At 47.7% G+C, this 16,632-nt stretch overlaps 1 protein-coding gene across 1 annotated transcript in view; it reads right to left on the minus strand.

Moving 5' to 3' along the window:
• Positions 1 to 16,632, minus strand: part of TMEM132B (transmembrane protein 132B) — a 384,514-nt gene that overhangs the window by 140,515 nt on the left and 227,367 nt on the right. Inside the window, exon 4 of the mRNA XM_060249159.1 lies at positions 12,596 to 12,782. Coding sequence (XP_060105142.1) covers positions 12,596 to 12,782 — 187 coding nt within the window. The remainder of the gene's footprint in view (positions 1 to 12,595; positions 12,783 to 16,632) is intronic.

The raw sequence follows: 16,632 nt of genomic DNA on the forward strand, positions 1-16,632 counted from the left end.
CAGAGCCACGCAGCAGTGCTTATCACCACGGAACAGAGAACGAGACGCCCTACCAATGCCTTTCCCCTGTCCCTTCCTCTTGGCACTGGTTAACGATAAGCTCTACTTGAAACACAAGGTGTGATGTACAGCGACAAAAGGCTTCCCTGTTGTCTTCCTCAGAAAGGCCGGTTCTAGATGCAGTTAACGCGGGCAGATCGGGAGACCGAACACACGAAAACATGAAGCTGCCCGACGCTGATTCGGACCCCCAGTCCATCAATAACTGTCTATGCAGACTGGCAGCGGCTCTCCAGGCAGGGGTCTTTCAGGATGCCGGGCAGCAGTCTTTCACATCGCCTGCAACTTAAACTGCAGATGCTGGGGATTGAGCCTGGGACCTCCTGTGTGCCAAGCACTGAGCCACTGGCCCCTTCCTGATTGGTGACAGTGAGAATTTGGGATGATGAAGAAGAAGACCGCAGATTTATACCCCGCCCTTCTCTCTGAATCAGAAACTCAGAGCGGCGTACAATCTCCTATATCTTCTCCCCACACAACAGAAGAAGAAGACCGCAGATTTATACCCCGCCCTTCTCTCTGAATCAGAGACTCAGAGCAGCTCACAATCTCCTATATCTTCTCCCCCCACAACCATGTGAGGTGGGTGGGGCTGAGAGGGTTCTAACAGCAGCTGCCCTTTCAAGGACAACCTCTGCCAGAGCTGAAAGTGGAGGAGTGGGGAATCAAACCTGGTTCTCCCAGAAAAGAGTCCACATACTTAACCACTACACCAAACTGTTCCATTAAAAAAAAAAGTCATGTAGCTTTCAAAGAGTCTCTTGCTTTTTCTCAGACATTATTTTTTTGGGCAGTGGTGGAGGTGGGATTGGCCACAAATTTGGCAAATGGACAATGGAGCAATGGGCTGGCTTGTCTGAATGAGCCTTCACAGGTCTGTTAGAACAGGGGTGGCCAAACTGTGGCTCGGGAGCCACATGTGGCTCTTTCACACATATTATGTGGCTCTCAAAGTCCCCACCGCCCTGTCGGTTGGCTTGGAGAAGTTGCAGCAGCAGGCCACGACAAACCACCTCTGTTTGTCTCTTTGCCACGACAAACCACCCCTGTGCTGCCCTTTCAAGGACAACTCCTGTGAGAGCTATGGCTGACCCAAGGCCATCTCAGCAGGTGCAAGTGGAGGAGTGGGGAATCAAACCCGGTTCTCCCAGATAAGAGTCCACGCACTTAACCACTACACCAAACCGGCTCTCCTGCTGAAACCTTGTGAGCCACAAGAGTTCCTTAATCCCCCGTCTGCCCCTTCATTTTGCAAAAACTCCTCCACCCCACCCCCTTTCAGCCACCCCATCCTTCCTTCCCCCTCCTTCCCTCCGGTAGAACATGAAGGCAACTGCGTCGTTTGGAGAGCTACATTCTATGCAGACGATCGCCCCAAATAACAGCCACTGCCTCCCTTTTTAGCATGCTTCTGAAAACAGCACATTAAAGACGGGGAGCCAACAGAAGGAAATCTATTAATTCTCCTTCCATTTACATCTTTATTAAGAAGGATGCCTCAGGAGAGCTCACAGTTGCAGCTCTATTTGTGTTTGTTTGAAAATGCGAGTGGGTCTGCTATATACACAAATAGGTCCTGTAACAACTGTTAGCGTGTTGGGTGTTCGGTAGGTTTTCCCACCCACTTGGGGGGGGGGGAGGAGGGGGTGAGAGAAGCAATTTTCGTTGTGAGACATCTGCCAATAAGCATCAGCCTGCGCAATTCGGGGGAATAAGTGGAGATTCATGCAAGCAAGAGCTTTAAGCATAGCCTGTTTCAAACACGGCGCGGCAACAGAACTTACTTGCCTGCAAAGATTTTTGGTTGCCTTTAAAAGCGCTGCAGGAAACCCAGAGGTGGCCATCTGTGGTGACTGATGTCACTTCAGGGAAAGGACCAGAATTGTTGGGAGGCCTCTCTGGAATCTCTTTGGCTTCACCATAGCATCATTTGCAGAAAAGGGCAACTAGAAGGATTCAAGGGTTGGAACACTTTCCCGATGAAGAAAGGTTAAAAGACTTGGGGCTCTTTAGCTTGGAGAAACGTCGACTGCGGGGTGACAGGATAGAGGTTTACAAGATTATGCATGGGATGGAGAAGATAAAAAAATACTTTTCTCGCTTTCTCACAATACAAGAACAATTTCAATGAAATTGCTGAGCAGTCGGGTTAGAACGGATCAAAGGAAGTCCTTCTTCACCCAAAGGGTGATTAACACGTGGAATTCACTGCCACAGGAGATCGTGGCAGCTACAAGCATAGCCAGCTTCAAGAGGGGATTGGATAAACATATGGAACAGAGGTCCATCAATGGCTATTAGCCACAGTGTACTGTTGGAACTCTCTGTCTGGGACAGTGATTCTCTGTATTCTTGGTGCTTGGGGGGTGGGGGGGCGCACTGGAAGGACTTCTAGCCCCACTGGTGGATCTCCTGATGGCACTTGGGTTTTTTGGTCACTGTGTGACACAGAGTGGTGGACTGGATGGGCTATTGGCCTGATCCAACATGGCTTCTCTTATGTTCTTAAAAGGTAAAGCTAAAGGTAGTCCCCGGTGCAAGCACCAGTCGTTTCCGAATCTGCGGTGACGACGCATCACAACATTTTCACAGCAGACTTTTTAATGGGGTGGTTTGCCATTGCCTTCCCCAGTCATCTACACTTTACCCCCAGCAAGCTGGATCCTCATTTTACCGACCTTGGAAGGATGGAAGGCTGTGTCAACCTCGAGCTGGCTATCTGAACCCAGCTTCCGCTGGGATCGAACTCAGGTTGTGAGCACAGAGCTCGGACTGCAGTACTGCAGCTTTACCACTCTGTGCCATGGGGCCATTTAGACTTTTTGTTACGCGGTGGTTTACAAAAAAAGTGTACAGAGGTGGGCAATATAATCCCGGCGGCTTTAGATTAGGGGTGTCAAACTCATTTGTTATGAGGGCCAGATCTGACATAAATGAGATCCTGTCGGGCCACTCTGTGCCATGGGGCTGCCTATAACAAAAGTTACTCGCTTGCAAAGACTTTCAGTTGCCTCTTAAAGTGCTGCAGGAGACACAGAGGTGGCCATCCGCCGTGGTTGATATCACTTCATGGAAAAGACCAGAACTGATGGGAGGCCTCTCCGGAATCTCTATGCTTTAGCACAGGGGTGGCCAATGGTAGCTCTCTAGATTTTTTTTTTTTGCCTACAACTCCCATCAGCCCCAGTCATTGGCCATGCTGGCTGGGGCTGATGGGAGTTGTAGGCAAAAACATCTGGAGAGCTACCGTTGGCCACCCCTGCTTTAGCATAGCAGTTAAGAGCAATGGACTCTAATGTGGAGAAGTGGGTTTGATTCTCCACTCCTCCACATGAACCTGCTGATGTCGCCTTGAGTCAGTCACAAGTTCTCTCAGGGCTGTTCTCTCAAGAGCAGTTCTCTCAGAGCTCTCTCGGCCCCACCTGCCTCACAGGGTGTCCGTTGTGGGGAGAGGAAGGGGAAGGAGATTGCAAGCCACTTTGAGACTCCTAAGTGAAGGGTGGGGTATAAATCCAATCTCTTCCGCCTCCTCCTTTTCTTCTTCCCCATTTGATGGTACATGGCCTGAGCTAAATGACTGCTACAAGAACAAACTCTCCAGGCTGGCAAACAATGAGGCAGGCAAGACAAACATAAGATGCTCTTCTTTGGCACTTCTGTCTCTCACAACTCCTCTTTGCCTAAGGCTAGTGATTCAAGGAGGGCTGATAGCAGAGGGAACGGTGCCAAAGACACGATGCAGAAATGTGCTGAGCAAGTTGCTGAGGGCTGTGTATATATGGAAGGTTGCTACAAGATTCTACGCTCTCTTCCCCCCCAAGCAACCCAGATTCTGAAACCAGAATTAATTAGGCATCGAGGGATTTGGAGTGAGAGACCACCAATATGTAGAGATGGTGAGTTTTATTTCTCCCTGGCAGCTGAGTTGGTGGAGGCCCTGAACAAATGCCTGGAGAAGGTAATTGGGAAGATGAGGACTAATAAACTGAAACTTGGTCCAAACTAGATGGAGGTGCCATCCGTCAACGAAAAATGCTGCTCCGGGACTGAGGAGTTGGCTTGTTCTGGAGGGGGTTGATTTCTTCTGTCTACAAGATGTATTTCTCTTATCTGGGCCACCAAGGTGGCGAACAGGTTTCAAAACATGACTTCAAAGCCATCAAAGCCAAAGCTAAAAGACAAAAATGATTCAAATAGAGAGCAGGAAGAAGGGTTGCGCTCCCTCTCAAGGTGTAAGTTCATAATTTATAATAATGGATAATTATTATGAGTAAGTTCATAATTTATAATAGTTCATAATAATGCCAGCATAGGCAGTTTCAAGAGGGGATTGGATAAACATATGGAGCAGAGGTCCATCAGTGGCTATTAGACACAAGGTATAGATGGAACTCTCTGTCTGGGGCAAGTGATGCTCTGTATTCTTGGTGCTTGGTGGGGGGGATAGTGGGAGGGCTTCTAGTGTCTTGGTCCCACTGGTGGACCTCCTGATGGCACCTGATTTTTTGGCCACTGTGCGACACAGAGTGTTGGACTGGATGGGCCATTGGCCTGATCAAACATGGTTTCTCTTATGTTCTTATAATTTGGGGGTGCTGTTGGATCCTGGCCTATGGTTGGAGGCTCAGGTCTCCTCTATAGACAGTCACATCTTTGAATCAGTTGCAACTAATGCACCAGCTACAACTGTTACTTGAAAAGCATAATCTGGCCATGGTGGGTTGAACCCAACACTGGGTTCAAAAATAGGTATCATTACCCAGACACACAGTTACTTTCTTTCAACTGGAAGTCAAAATCTTCAGGATGCCAAGATATGAGGAAGTTACAGACTGGAGTTAGATGTACAAGCCAGCAACTGGGCAAAGTCCTTAACAATGTGTGGGATAGCTGAGCAAGGTTTCAGGGGAAAACAACCTAGAGAATAATGCAGGCTGTTGTAGAGAGCAGAAAGTGGGAGCAGAGATCCATGATCAAACAGCAAAGCAACACGTTACATTCCAGTAGATCAGGACCTTGGAGAGCTCCCAAGGGCAGCAGGAGTTGTCCTGTCAAAATATAATACCCACCTGGTTCCATAAATCAAGAACCAATTAAAAGTAGGGCCTAAAATCTGTTCTGAAAGGTCCGAGGAAGCCCAATCTGTTTAGAATTCAGAAGCTAACTCAGAGAGCCAGTTTGGTTAATGTGCGGACTCTTATCTGGGAGAACCGGGTTTGATTCCCCACTCCTCCACTTGCAGATGCTGGAATGGCCTTGGGTTAGCCAGAGCTATCGCAGAAGTTGTTCTTGAAAGGGCAGCTGCTGTGAGAGCCCTCTCAGCCCCACCCACCTCACAAGGTGTTTGTTGTGGGGGGAGAAGATATAGGCGATTGTAAGCTGTTCTGAGTCTCTGATTCAGAGAGAATGGCGGGGTATAACCTGCAGTCTTCTTCTTCTTCTAAGAAGGACTGACCCTGGTTAGTATTTGGATGGAAAACAACCAAGTAATTCTACTGTGGCTATGCAGAGGAAGGCTGGGTTGTCATAGTTCCAGGTTGTCATAGTTCATTTGCAACTTGACAGCACTTTACTCACACACACACACACGAGATTTGTTGAAGATATCTCTTTGTGGATTGAAAGAGGTGATGCTCTGGTTTAAGGAAATGAAACATGGTGCCTTGGTTGTAACCTTCATTTATGCCCTTTTATGTTCCCCAACGGAGTCTAGTCAGATAGGGAACCATTTTGGGTGTGTGGAGGAGCAATGCGGATTCCCCTCTCACATCCTTTGAACTACCAGCCTCAAAGTCTACTAACTACTACAGTCCACCCCAGACTATTTAATTACCTAACCTGAAGACTCCCAGAAATTGGTGCTTGGGGGGAGCAACATGGGAGGGCTTCTAGAGGGCTGCTGGTGGACCCCCTGAAAGCACCTGGGTTTTGGCCACTGAGTGACACAGAATGTTGGACTGGATGGGCCATTCGCCTAATCTAACATGGCTTCTCTTATGTTCTTAACTGTCACACCTCCCAGATGATCCCAAATAAGATCATCAGCAGATTAATCCTTCAGAGAACCTAAAGGCCACAGGGTCACAGTCCTAGTGTTAATAGGTTTTTTTCTTTTATTGCGGATGTGGACTCAAGCCCCACTCACAAAGGGATGAACTCTGAGACGGAATCCCTGAGTTCTATGGAGAGCCGTGTTCCTTCTAAGCTGAGTTAGTGTGAGCTGGCTCACAATTTTTTAGCTGCTGGCTCACACATTTTTGCCTTAGCTCAGGAAGGCTGGCCCCAGAGCAAATTAATGTACGCAGTAGCCAAATTGCTCACTCACAACTTTAATGCCAGTCGCTCACAAAGTAGAATTTTTTGGCTTGCAAGACTCCACAGCTAAGAGGGAGCACTGATGGAGATCATGGATGAAAAGAGAAAAATGAAAATCACCTGCAGTTTGCTGAAGGAGACTAGAAACTATTTTTTTCTTTAAATGAGCGTTATGGAGTAGAGCCGAGTATGTCTACATTAGATATTAACTGAAGATGAACAGAAGATGATGTGCCTCTGAACATATGTCGAATGTCTCCTTTGGTCACCAATCACACCTTCTATCTCATTATGCTCCATGTCAGTGTTTCCCATTTTCAGGGTCGCAACCCGGTACCAGGCCACAGAAGCCTCACTACCAGGTCACAAGAAAAGCCAAAGCTAGCTTCGCCACCAGCAAAGCATGACCTCTGTTCTGCTTCCTTCCTCCCCCCGTCTCTCTGTTGTGCAGAGAAAAACTAGCCTTGAAGACTAAGACAGGCTGTAAAGTCTGAGCTCTGTTTGGCTTCCTTCCTTCCCCTATCTCTGTGTTGTGCAGAGAGAAGCTGGGCGGCCTCTCCTTCCTTTTCTCCCCCTTCCAGTGTTTGAGAGAAAAGCTGGCATCCACTGGCACTTTAGACCCATGAAGTGTTCTTCAAGATATGAGCTTTCATGTGCCTTGCAGTATGTTCTCTTGGGGAGATTTCCCCGGTAGGCCTGGGCAGCAAAGAAGGGAGGGATGTTTTTTTCAGCTGGGAGGGGTGTGGAGTGGGCATTCCAGTAGCTTTTTTTTTTTAACCAAATGACCCCTGGGCAGAATTGTTGCTGGCTGGGGTCATCTGATGGTGAGTAAGACTTTTTTTTTTCTTTGCCCTCCTACTTTGCCAAGTGATGCTCTGTCTGAATTCTTGGTGCTGGGGGGGAGTGGGAAGGCTTCTAGTGCCCTGGCCCCACTGGTGGACATTCTGGTGCTTTTGGGGCATTGTATGGGGGAATTTTGGACTGGATGGTCCACTGACCTGATCCAACATGACTTCTCTTATGCTCTTTCCATGTCTTTCTTTTCTTTTCCTTTCCTTTCCTTCCATTTCATTCTTTCCCTTTCTCTTTCTTTCCTTTCATTTTTACTGGATGAAACTTTTCTGTTCATCATACTGTTGTTGCAGACATAGGAGCTCTGCCAATGAAAAGTTAGAAACCCCAGTTGTAGCCAGCTGGCCTTTCTATGAGATTTCTGTGTGAGTGAGAATGAGAGGTGTGGGGCAGAAAGAGATTATTGGAGATTACTGCTGTATATCTCAACAGCACTGGAAGTGATGGTACTATGAACCTGGCACCATTTTACTGGTCCTGCTTTAAACAGCTGTCTGACACCGAAATTAAATTCCTGTAGATATTAAAAAGTATGAAAGAAGTTCACTGGCTAAATATCTGTGCAACAGGTTGCTTTTAACAGAATGGGAAACACAGTCAGTAAAAAGCTGCAAGCCCTGCATAAATATCCTTTTTGGGATAACTGCAGAAACGCTTGTATGAACTTCATATAACTTGAAATTAATTGATTAATTGCAGTACAATTCTCTACTTACTACCTTTCACAGCAATTTCTCGGTATTTCAGCCAAGGAAAAGTATGAAAAATAGCTGTCAAAAGATTGTCTTGAAACCAAGGAAGCTTGGTTGTAGCTTGAGGCAGGGTTCCAGTAGTAGCAACTGAAGGAAAGGCCAACTAAATGTGTCAGCATATTTTGAGGTTGAGCAGCTGCCAGGGCCCAGTGTGGGTGATACACAGCGCTAGCATTCCTGATGGCAATGGCAACTGCACACACTGACCAGTGCTGTTGAGGAAGGGGTGTGTAGGTGGTACAGACAATTGAACATGGGTATTAAGAGTGCTTGCAATCTGGAGAAGAACACACAAACAGATAGGTGCATGTAGGTGTGGGGGTGGAAAGAGAGGACCGCCCACTTTCCAACCCCATTTTGGCTCAGCATGAGTTTCAGAGAGATTTTTCTGAAAATGAAGTTACTTCAGAAGAAAAGGCAGGTTTGGGGGAGTGCCCTGGAAATGACATCACAGGAAAAGGTGGAGTTTTGGTTCAGTGTGCCCTGAAAGTGACATCACTTGGTCCTTGACCTGGAAGTGACACCACAGGAAATGACATAATTTCTGTCTCCCAGCTCCACCCCCAAAGTCTCCTGGCTCCACCCTTGAATTTTAGTGGGCCATGAAGGAGAAGTGTTAAAAATAACCGGGTCACAGGAAAGAAAAGTTTGGGAAACCTGCTCTATGAAATCTGCCGTGTGTCCCAGCAAAAAAGGAAGATGCTAGGTAGCATTAATAAATTAAATAAATAAGTATCTGAATATAACATAAGCCCTGCTGGATCACAGACAAGGTCCAAGATCCCAGAATCCTGCTCTTAACAGCAACCAGCAAGATTCTTCTGGGAAGCATCTTCAAGGACTTGAAGGGCTGTCATCTAGAGAATGGTGTGAAATTATTTTCTGTGGCCCCAGAAGATAGGACCAGAACCAATGGGTTGAAATTAAATCAAAAGAGTTTCCGGCTCAACATTAGGAAGAACCTCCTGACAGTTAGAAGAAGAAGAAGATATTGGATTTATATCCCGCCCTCCACTCTGAAGAGTCTCAGAGCGGCTCACAATCTCCTTTACCTTCCTCCCCCACAACAGACACCCTGTGAGGTGGGTGGGGCTGGAGAGGGCTCTCACAGCAGCTGCCCTTTCAAGGACAACTTCTGCCAGAGCTATGGCTGACCCAAGGCCATTCCAGCAGGTGCAAGTGGAGGAGTGGGGAATCAAACCCGGTTCTCCCAGATAAGAGTCCTCACACTTAACCACTACACCAAACTGGCTCTCTTGCGGTTCCTCAGTGGAACATGCTTCCTCGGGAGGTGGTGGGCGCTCCTTCCTTGGAGGTTTTAAACAGAGGCTAGAGGGCCATCTGACAGCAATGAGGATCCTGTGAATTTAGGGGGAGGGGTTTGTGAGTTTCCTGCATTGTGCAGGGGGTTGGACTAGATGTCCCTGGAGCTCCCTTCCAGCTCTATGATTCTAAGCTTGAAAGCAAAGTACAAACACAACAGTCCTCCCCTGTTGATTAGTCCAGTCCCTCCGTCTCAACCTAAACTGCCTCATGGGGTGGTTGTGATTCTGAAATGGAGGGGAGGAGAATGATGTTGTACATTTCTATGGATCACCATTGAGAAGAAAAGTAGGCATAGGTACCTGAATCAGGGGTCCTCACCCTTTCGGAACACGCAGGCACTTATGGAATTCTGACACAATGTGGTGGAAGCAGCCACAAAATAGCTGCCGCAGGAAGCGGGGCTAGACACAAAATGGCTGCCGTGGCTCACTTTCAGTCATACATCCAAGATCCTTGCGTTGTGGTGGCAGCTGCTGCCCAAGCAAGGTTCTTAAAAGCCTGCACAGCCAATCAAATCTTCCACGGCCAATCAGAAGCCTTGCTGGGCAAAAGTCCCACCTGGCCCCGCCCACTTTCTGAAAACACCGGGCGGGCTCCAGGAAAGGTGTCTGTGGGTGCCAGGTGCTTACAGACACCATGTTGAAGACCCTGGATCTAAATAAATACCTAAATAGTCATTGGCGTTCAGCAGTCAGAGGTACACTTCCCCTGAATATGGACGGAGGCTGTGCAAAAAAAGCAGCAATGGGCAAAGGCCTGGCTTTGTGGCAGGAATGATCTTTCATAGCTGTGCTTTTGCCAAACCAAACGCTGACTACATAAACAGAATTCCCCTAGAAAAATAAAAATAATCCCTGCTGTGACCCTGCCAATAACTTTGAAACGAGTTCTCTCTTTTTTATTGTTAAATGAAACACCGTAGGCCTGTGATTTAAAAACTAACAAATGCAAGCATGGGGAGGGGGCAGCAGCTCTTCCCCACCCCCCAACCCCAACAATGGCTCTGGTTGTTTGGCTTAGAAAGGACGTTTCCAACGCCCAGCAACAAAATCCATTTCAATGCAAATGCCGCCGCTAATTGCAACGTATCGCTCAGGAGTGGGTACGGAGAAGCCCCCCCCCCCCCCGTTCGTGCAATAGAAGGCCACGGTTGCGAAAGTGCTATTACCCATGCACGCGTCCCATAATCCCCAAACAGAGAAAAGATTTACACAATAGACGCTAATGGTTTCCAAGGAGCTGTTACTCCGTGTCAGGTAAACAAAATCTTAACAAAATGTATTTTGCTCATTTAAAGCATTTTTCACCAGGGATGAGAATTAACTGTGCGATCTCTGGCTTCCTTGAACACAAATTAAGGGGGAGGGCCAACGTGAAAAGGGCTCCCTGGTTTTTTTGGGAAGGTTTCTGGTAGTGTTGAAAAATACGTAAGAGCATCGGCAAAATTGTTCAGCTGTTTATTTACAGTATCCCCTAAACCCCCCCTCTCTCCCCCCTCTCCCCATCCATCATCTATCTATCTATCTATCTATCTATCTATCTATCTATCTATCTATCTATCTATCTATCTATCTATCTATCCATCCATCCATCCATCCATCCATCCCTAGATCTGTTTCCCTACACAGTATCCTCACATCAATAAAAGATGTTATCGGTTCACATTGGCTAGTGTTGCACATGTGACTAAACCAGGAAGGAGATAACAACAGGAACCAGAAGGGAGTAAAAAGGATGGTGAGACCTACAGACCTCTGCCCTTCACGCCAATGTGTGAACACATCCTGGCTCTGAATGGGATTCCACACACACACACACACCCCAAAATGGAGCACCTCTCCCACCCACCCAACATCCCTGTCTTGGGAACCAACAATTTAAAAATTAACTGACTTCCTTGAACACAAATTAAGGTTTCTGGTAATCAGGGGTGGAATTCTAGCAGGTGTTCCTTTGCATATTAGGCCACACCCCCTGATGTAGCCAATCCTCCAAGAGCTTACAAGACTCTTTTTTGGCTACATCAAGGGGTGTGGCCTCACATGCAAAGGAGCTCCTGCTAGAATTCCACCCCTGCTGGTAATGCTGAAAAATACTTAAGAGTGTCGGAAAAATTGTTCAGTTGTTTATTTACAGCATCCCCTCCCCTCTGTCTGTCTGTGAGCTTTTTCACACAGCCTAAGTATTCCGGTATGGCAGCTGGTCAGTTACTGAACAGTAACGGGTTTCTGTTGGCATTTCAGACAGACCCGATTCAGTAACTGGCTGCTACCGGAATACTCTCACCTTTTCACACACTCCCGCGGCTGTCCTGGTAGTGAGGCGTGCCTGAGTCGTTACAAACGAAGAGCAGCTTCTTCCACTTTTCAACCCCTCCTTCCGGGTTGAATTCGCTATGGGGTGCTGTGTGAAATGTCCAGTATCTAACCCGGGAGCAGTTTTCGCGCCGTTTTTTGCCCGCCAGCGCACGCGATCTCCGGCTTTTTTTGGGGGGGGAACGTCAGTTTAGATCGATATAGCGATATATCGCTATATCGACCTGTCAGAACAGCACCACCATAGGCATCTCAACGGAGCCTAGCCATCCCTATGGTGGTGCTGTTCTGACAGGTCGATATAGCGATATATCGCTATATCGATCTAAACTGACATTCCAAAAAAAAAAAAAAGCCGGAGATCGCGCGCGCCGGCGGGCGGAAAATGGCGCGAAAACGGCTGGCACTGGTGAAAGCGAGATAAGAGCGGGACAGTGTGAAATGGCTCGCTTCAATCACGGAACCCTACCGGGAAAAAAAACATGTGTCTGAAAACTCCCGTCCCTGTCTCGGATTACTGCAAGCGGCACAATACTGACTCCCTTCCGGTTTCCACTGGTAAGTGTGAAAAGGGCCTGTCTGTCTGTCTATCTAAGCAACTATCTATCTACACAACTATCTGTCTTTGTCTTCTTACATGGTATCCTCACATCAATAAAAGATGTCATCGGTTCACAATATGATCTCTCATTGGCTAGTGTCAGATATGTGACTAAACCAGGAAGGAGATCACAGCATGAACCAGAAGGAGCTAAAAAGGATGGTGAGATGGCTCTGAATGGGATTTCCGCCGCCCCCCCCCCCCCCCATGCCATATCTTAACAATCAAAATAGTTTCCATTAATTATTTCTTCTCCTCTCCCACTCACCGAACATTCCTATTTTGGGAACCAACAAAGAAAAAATTAAGGGACATGCAGATTAATTTGAAAAAGCCACTCCTAAAAAACTAGGAGACAATGCCTCCCTTCTTACCATTGCAAGTGGAACAATCCCGGCAAAAGCGGTTTGGCTGACAAAGATCTCCGAGACCAGCAGCTCGCTCAGGGCTTCCTCGGGAGGGTATTCCACCTGCCAGGTGATCTGCTGGGCCCCCACCAAGCGACTGCTGTTGTCAATTTCGAAGTCCATTTGAAAGATCTCATAGGAAGAGACGTTGGTCCTAAAAGACAAAAGAAAAGCCCATCAGGCATTAACGGGATGGACATATGAAATTGCCTTCTACTGAATCAGACCCTCGGTCCATCAAAGTCAGTCTTGTCTACTCAGACTGGCAGCAGCTCTCCAGGTTTTCAAACGGAGGTTTTTCATGCCTACTTGCCTGGACACTTTTTAATTGGAGATGCCGGGGATTGAACCTGGGACCTTCTGCTTACCAAGCAGATGCTCTACCACTGAGCCACCGTCCCTCCCCAAGTCAGTATTGTCTACTCAGACTGGCAGCAGCCCTCCAGGGTCTCAAGCAGAGGTTTTTCACACCTACTTGCCTGGACCCTTTTTAGTTGGAGATGCCAAGGATTGAACTTGGGACCTTCTGCTTACCAAGCAGATGCTCTACCACTGAGTTACCATCCCTCCCCTGTATAGTTGAAGGATATTTGAAGTCAGGATGCTTTATTTCTCATTGCTGCGTCAGGGCACACCATGGCGAAGAAGACCAGTCCTTGACTTGATCCAAACATCATGTGAAACTCTGACTTGACTCCCATCTACAGTGAGCTTGTGAAAAAAAAAATCCCACTTGCAAATAATGGCTGAAATCAGGGTGTCAACCTCATTTGTTATGAGGGCCGAATCTGATATAAACGAGACCTTGTTGGGCTGGGCCGTGTCAGGCCAAGCCATGTGTATACCTATTTAAGAATAGGTAGCACAGATATCAACTTTATAAGCAACACAGACAAACACCATTAAATGTTTTTTTTAAAAAAAACTTAAAACATGTTTAAAATGTTAGCACTTGTTGATATTAAAGGTGTTTCTTTGTATCTCTCCCATAGCATCCAGGGAACTGGGCAAAGGAAGCTTTAGCTCCTTCCTTCCTTCCTTCCTTCCTTCCTTCCTTCCTTCCTTCCTTCCTTCCTTCCTTCCTTCCTTCCTTCCCCAGAGGTCCGGGAGGGGGAAGGAAGAGAGGTTTGGCTCAGTAGCTCTGCTGTGCGATTGAGAGAGTCTGAAAAAACAAGCGCTGCCTTCTTCCCTTCCTCCCCAAGGAAGGAGCCTCAGTCGATGGAGAAAATAGAGGTTTTGCTCTGTAGCTCCTGTGCAATTGAGCAAGCCTTGCAAAACAAACTGTGATGCAGAAGGAAGCAAGAGACAGAAGGAAGCAGATGACAGCCAGTTGCTCAGGGGCCTGATAGGAGCCCTCCGAGGGCCTGATTTGGCCCCTGGGTCATATGTTTGACACCCCTGGCTGAAATCCTATAGTCCAAAGCCACCTGAAAGACTAACAGCCTTTTTATTCCCGAACAAAGTTTGAGTCCAGTGGCACCTTTAAGACCAACAGTGTTTAATTCTGGATATAAGCTTTTGTTTGCATGCATATTCCAGGAATTAAACTTTGCTGGTCTTAAAGGTGCCCCTTGGCTCAAACTTTGTTCTGCTGCCTCACGCCAACGCGGTTTCCCAACCGAATCAGCCTTTATTCCAGTGTGACTTTTGAGGAGTCTAGTCTACTTCATCAGATGCAGGAAATAACTCCAGTCCAGATTTGCCCTGAGAAAATGCGATTTCAACGCCTTTCCGCCGAAGCAGGGGAGGGGAATGCCAGGATGTCTGTGTTCAGGGCCTTTTTTGCAACAGGAACTCCTTTGCATATTAGGCCACACCTCCCTGCTGTAGCCAATCCTCCAAGAGCTTACAGTAGGCCCTGTAAGAAGAACCCTGTAAGCTCTTGGAGGATTGGCTACATCAGGGGCGTGTGGCCTAATATGGAAAGGAGTTCCTGCTACAAAAAAAAGCCCTGTTTGTGTTCATACATCAGAGTGTAGGGCAGAGTTGATGTAGGGTTGTCAGCTCTGGATTGAGAATTTCCTGGGGATTTGGGGCAGAACCAGAGGAGGTAAGGTGGCCAGGTTAGGCTGAGAGTGAGTGATTGGCCAAGGCCACCCAGCAACCTTCCACAGCAGAGCAGGAATTCGAACCTGAGTTTCGAGAGCCAGTTTGGTGTAGTGGTTTAGTGTGCAGACTCTTTTCTAGGAGAACCGGGTTTGATTCCCTGCTCCTCCGCTTGCACCTGCTGGAATGGCCTCGAGTCAGCCATAGCTCTGGCAGAGGTTGTCCTTTAAAGGGCAGGTGCTGTGACCGTCCTCTCAGTCCCACCCACCTCATAGGGTGTCTGTTGTGGGGGAGGAAAATAAAGGAGATTGTGAGCCGCTCTGAGATTCGGAGTGGAGGGCGGGATATAAATCCAATATCTTCTTCTTCATCATCTTCTTCTTCCTAGATCCTAGTCCAATGCTTAGACCATTATACCAGGGCCCAGAAGCAAATTGCTAGCCGGCGTGAGTGGAACATGGCTGGAGTGATAGGGTCCCTGCAACCCAATCCAGTCAGCATTAATCCATAGACGTCTGAGTTAAGTTTTGTGTCCAAACATGCAGAGGAAGTTAAGGCTGTACATTTCTGGTAGATTCTGCCTAATCCTTTTAAGGGCCGATCAAGTCTTTCTTCGGTTCCCTCAGCATTTTCACACACCCCAAGCTGGGCTGGCATTTTGAAAACAAACCTCGCCTTTCCCTCCTAATCTCTTTTTCCTTAGCGGCATCGCGAAAACAGCCGTACTCACCTGTCAAAGCGGTGCTGTTCTAATTAGATTCCACGTTTCAGAATCTCTGGTCCCACCAGAGAAGCCGCTCGCAAAAGCGAGTCTCCCTGCCGTTGAAATGCTCTCCGCGTTGCCAGTCACCAGACAATTCGTGACCATTCTGCCCCGACTGGATGCTCTGTTTTATTCCTCCATTTGCAGACAGGTAAGTTAGCCCCCACGCTCCAGAATCTGGGTCACCAAATCCCCTCACCAAATCCCCTCACAGAGAAGACTGCGATCAATTGTGGGCCTTTGTTTCATGCGTCTCTTCCCAGGTTGCTAAAATAATGAACCGGCGCTGAAACTTTCCAAAGTGAATTTCTTTCTCTCACTCGGTCTCTGTGGCCCTCTCATTTTCCCTGGAGCCTTTCTTCTAAACACTCAACCCATGGCCCAGGCCTTTCCTACAGTATGACAACTGATCGGAACTTCCCGCTCTGCCTTGGAAGGCAGAGTTGAACTGCGAGTTGAAGGCACGGCCGCTGCCGGCTCATTTGGGAACTCGACAAAATCCCTACATTCAAAAGAGACCTGGAGAAAGGTCTGGAGATGCCAAACCATCCTCTCCTTGGAGGAGGCAAGTACAGACCAACCGCTAACCAGTTGAACCGGTGGGGCTTCATGTCAACCAACGTAGTATGGAATGCGGAGGAGAGGAAACAGTTTAGAAGGTGCGGAGACGCTGGAAGGAGAAGAAGGAGAAGAAGAAGATATTGGATTTATATCCCACCCTATACTATGAATCTCAGAGTGGTCACAATCTCCTTTACCTTTTTCCCCCACAGCAGACACCCTGTGAGGTGGGTGGGGCCGAGAGAACTCTCCCAGAAGTTGCCCTTTTGAGGACAGCTCTGTGAGAGCTATGGCTGGCCCAAGGCCATTTCAGCAGCTGCAAGTGGAGGAGTGGGGAATCAAACCCAGTTCTCCCAGATAAAAGTCAGCGCACTTAACCACTACACCAAACCGACTCTCAAACTAGATAGCAAACAAGCAAAGAAGAGAGTCAGGCTCCTAAAGTGGAGGCAAAAGCAGATGGAAATTGAGCTCTGAAGGGCAGTGAGGAAATGGCAGAAAGACCAGACACTAACTTTATTTCTGGTGTGGCCAACTGGGACTTTGCCTAGGTTGCCAGCCTACATGTGGGGCCAGGGATCTCCTGGAATTGCAACTGAACTCCAAGTGACAGGGATCAGATCCCATGGAGAAA

Source organism: Heteronotia binoei, chromosome 11 (genome assembly GCF_032191835.1).
Source record: "Heteronotia binoei isolate CCM8104 ecotype False Entrance Well chromosome 11, APGP_CSIRO_Hbin_v1, whole genome shotgun sequence".
Lineage (NCBI taxonomy): Eukaryota > Metazoa > Chordata > Lepidosauria > Squamata > Gekkonidae > Heteronotia > Heteronotia binoei.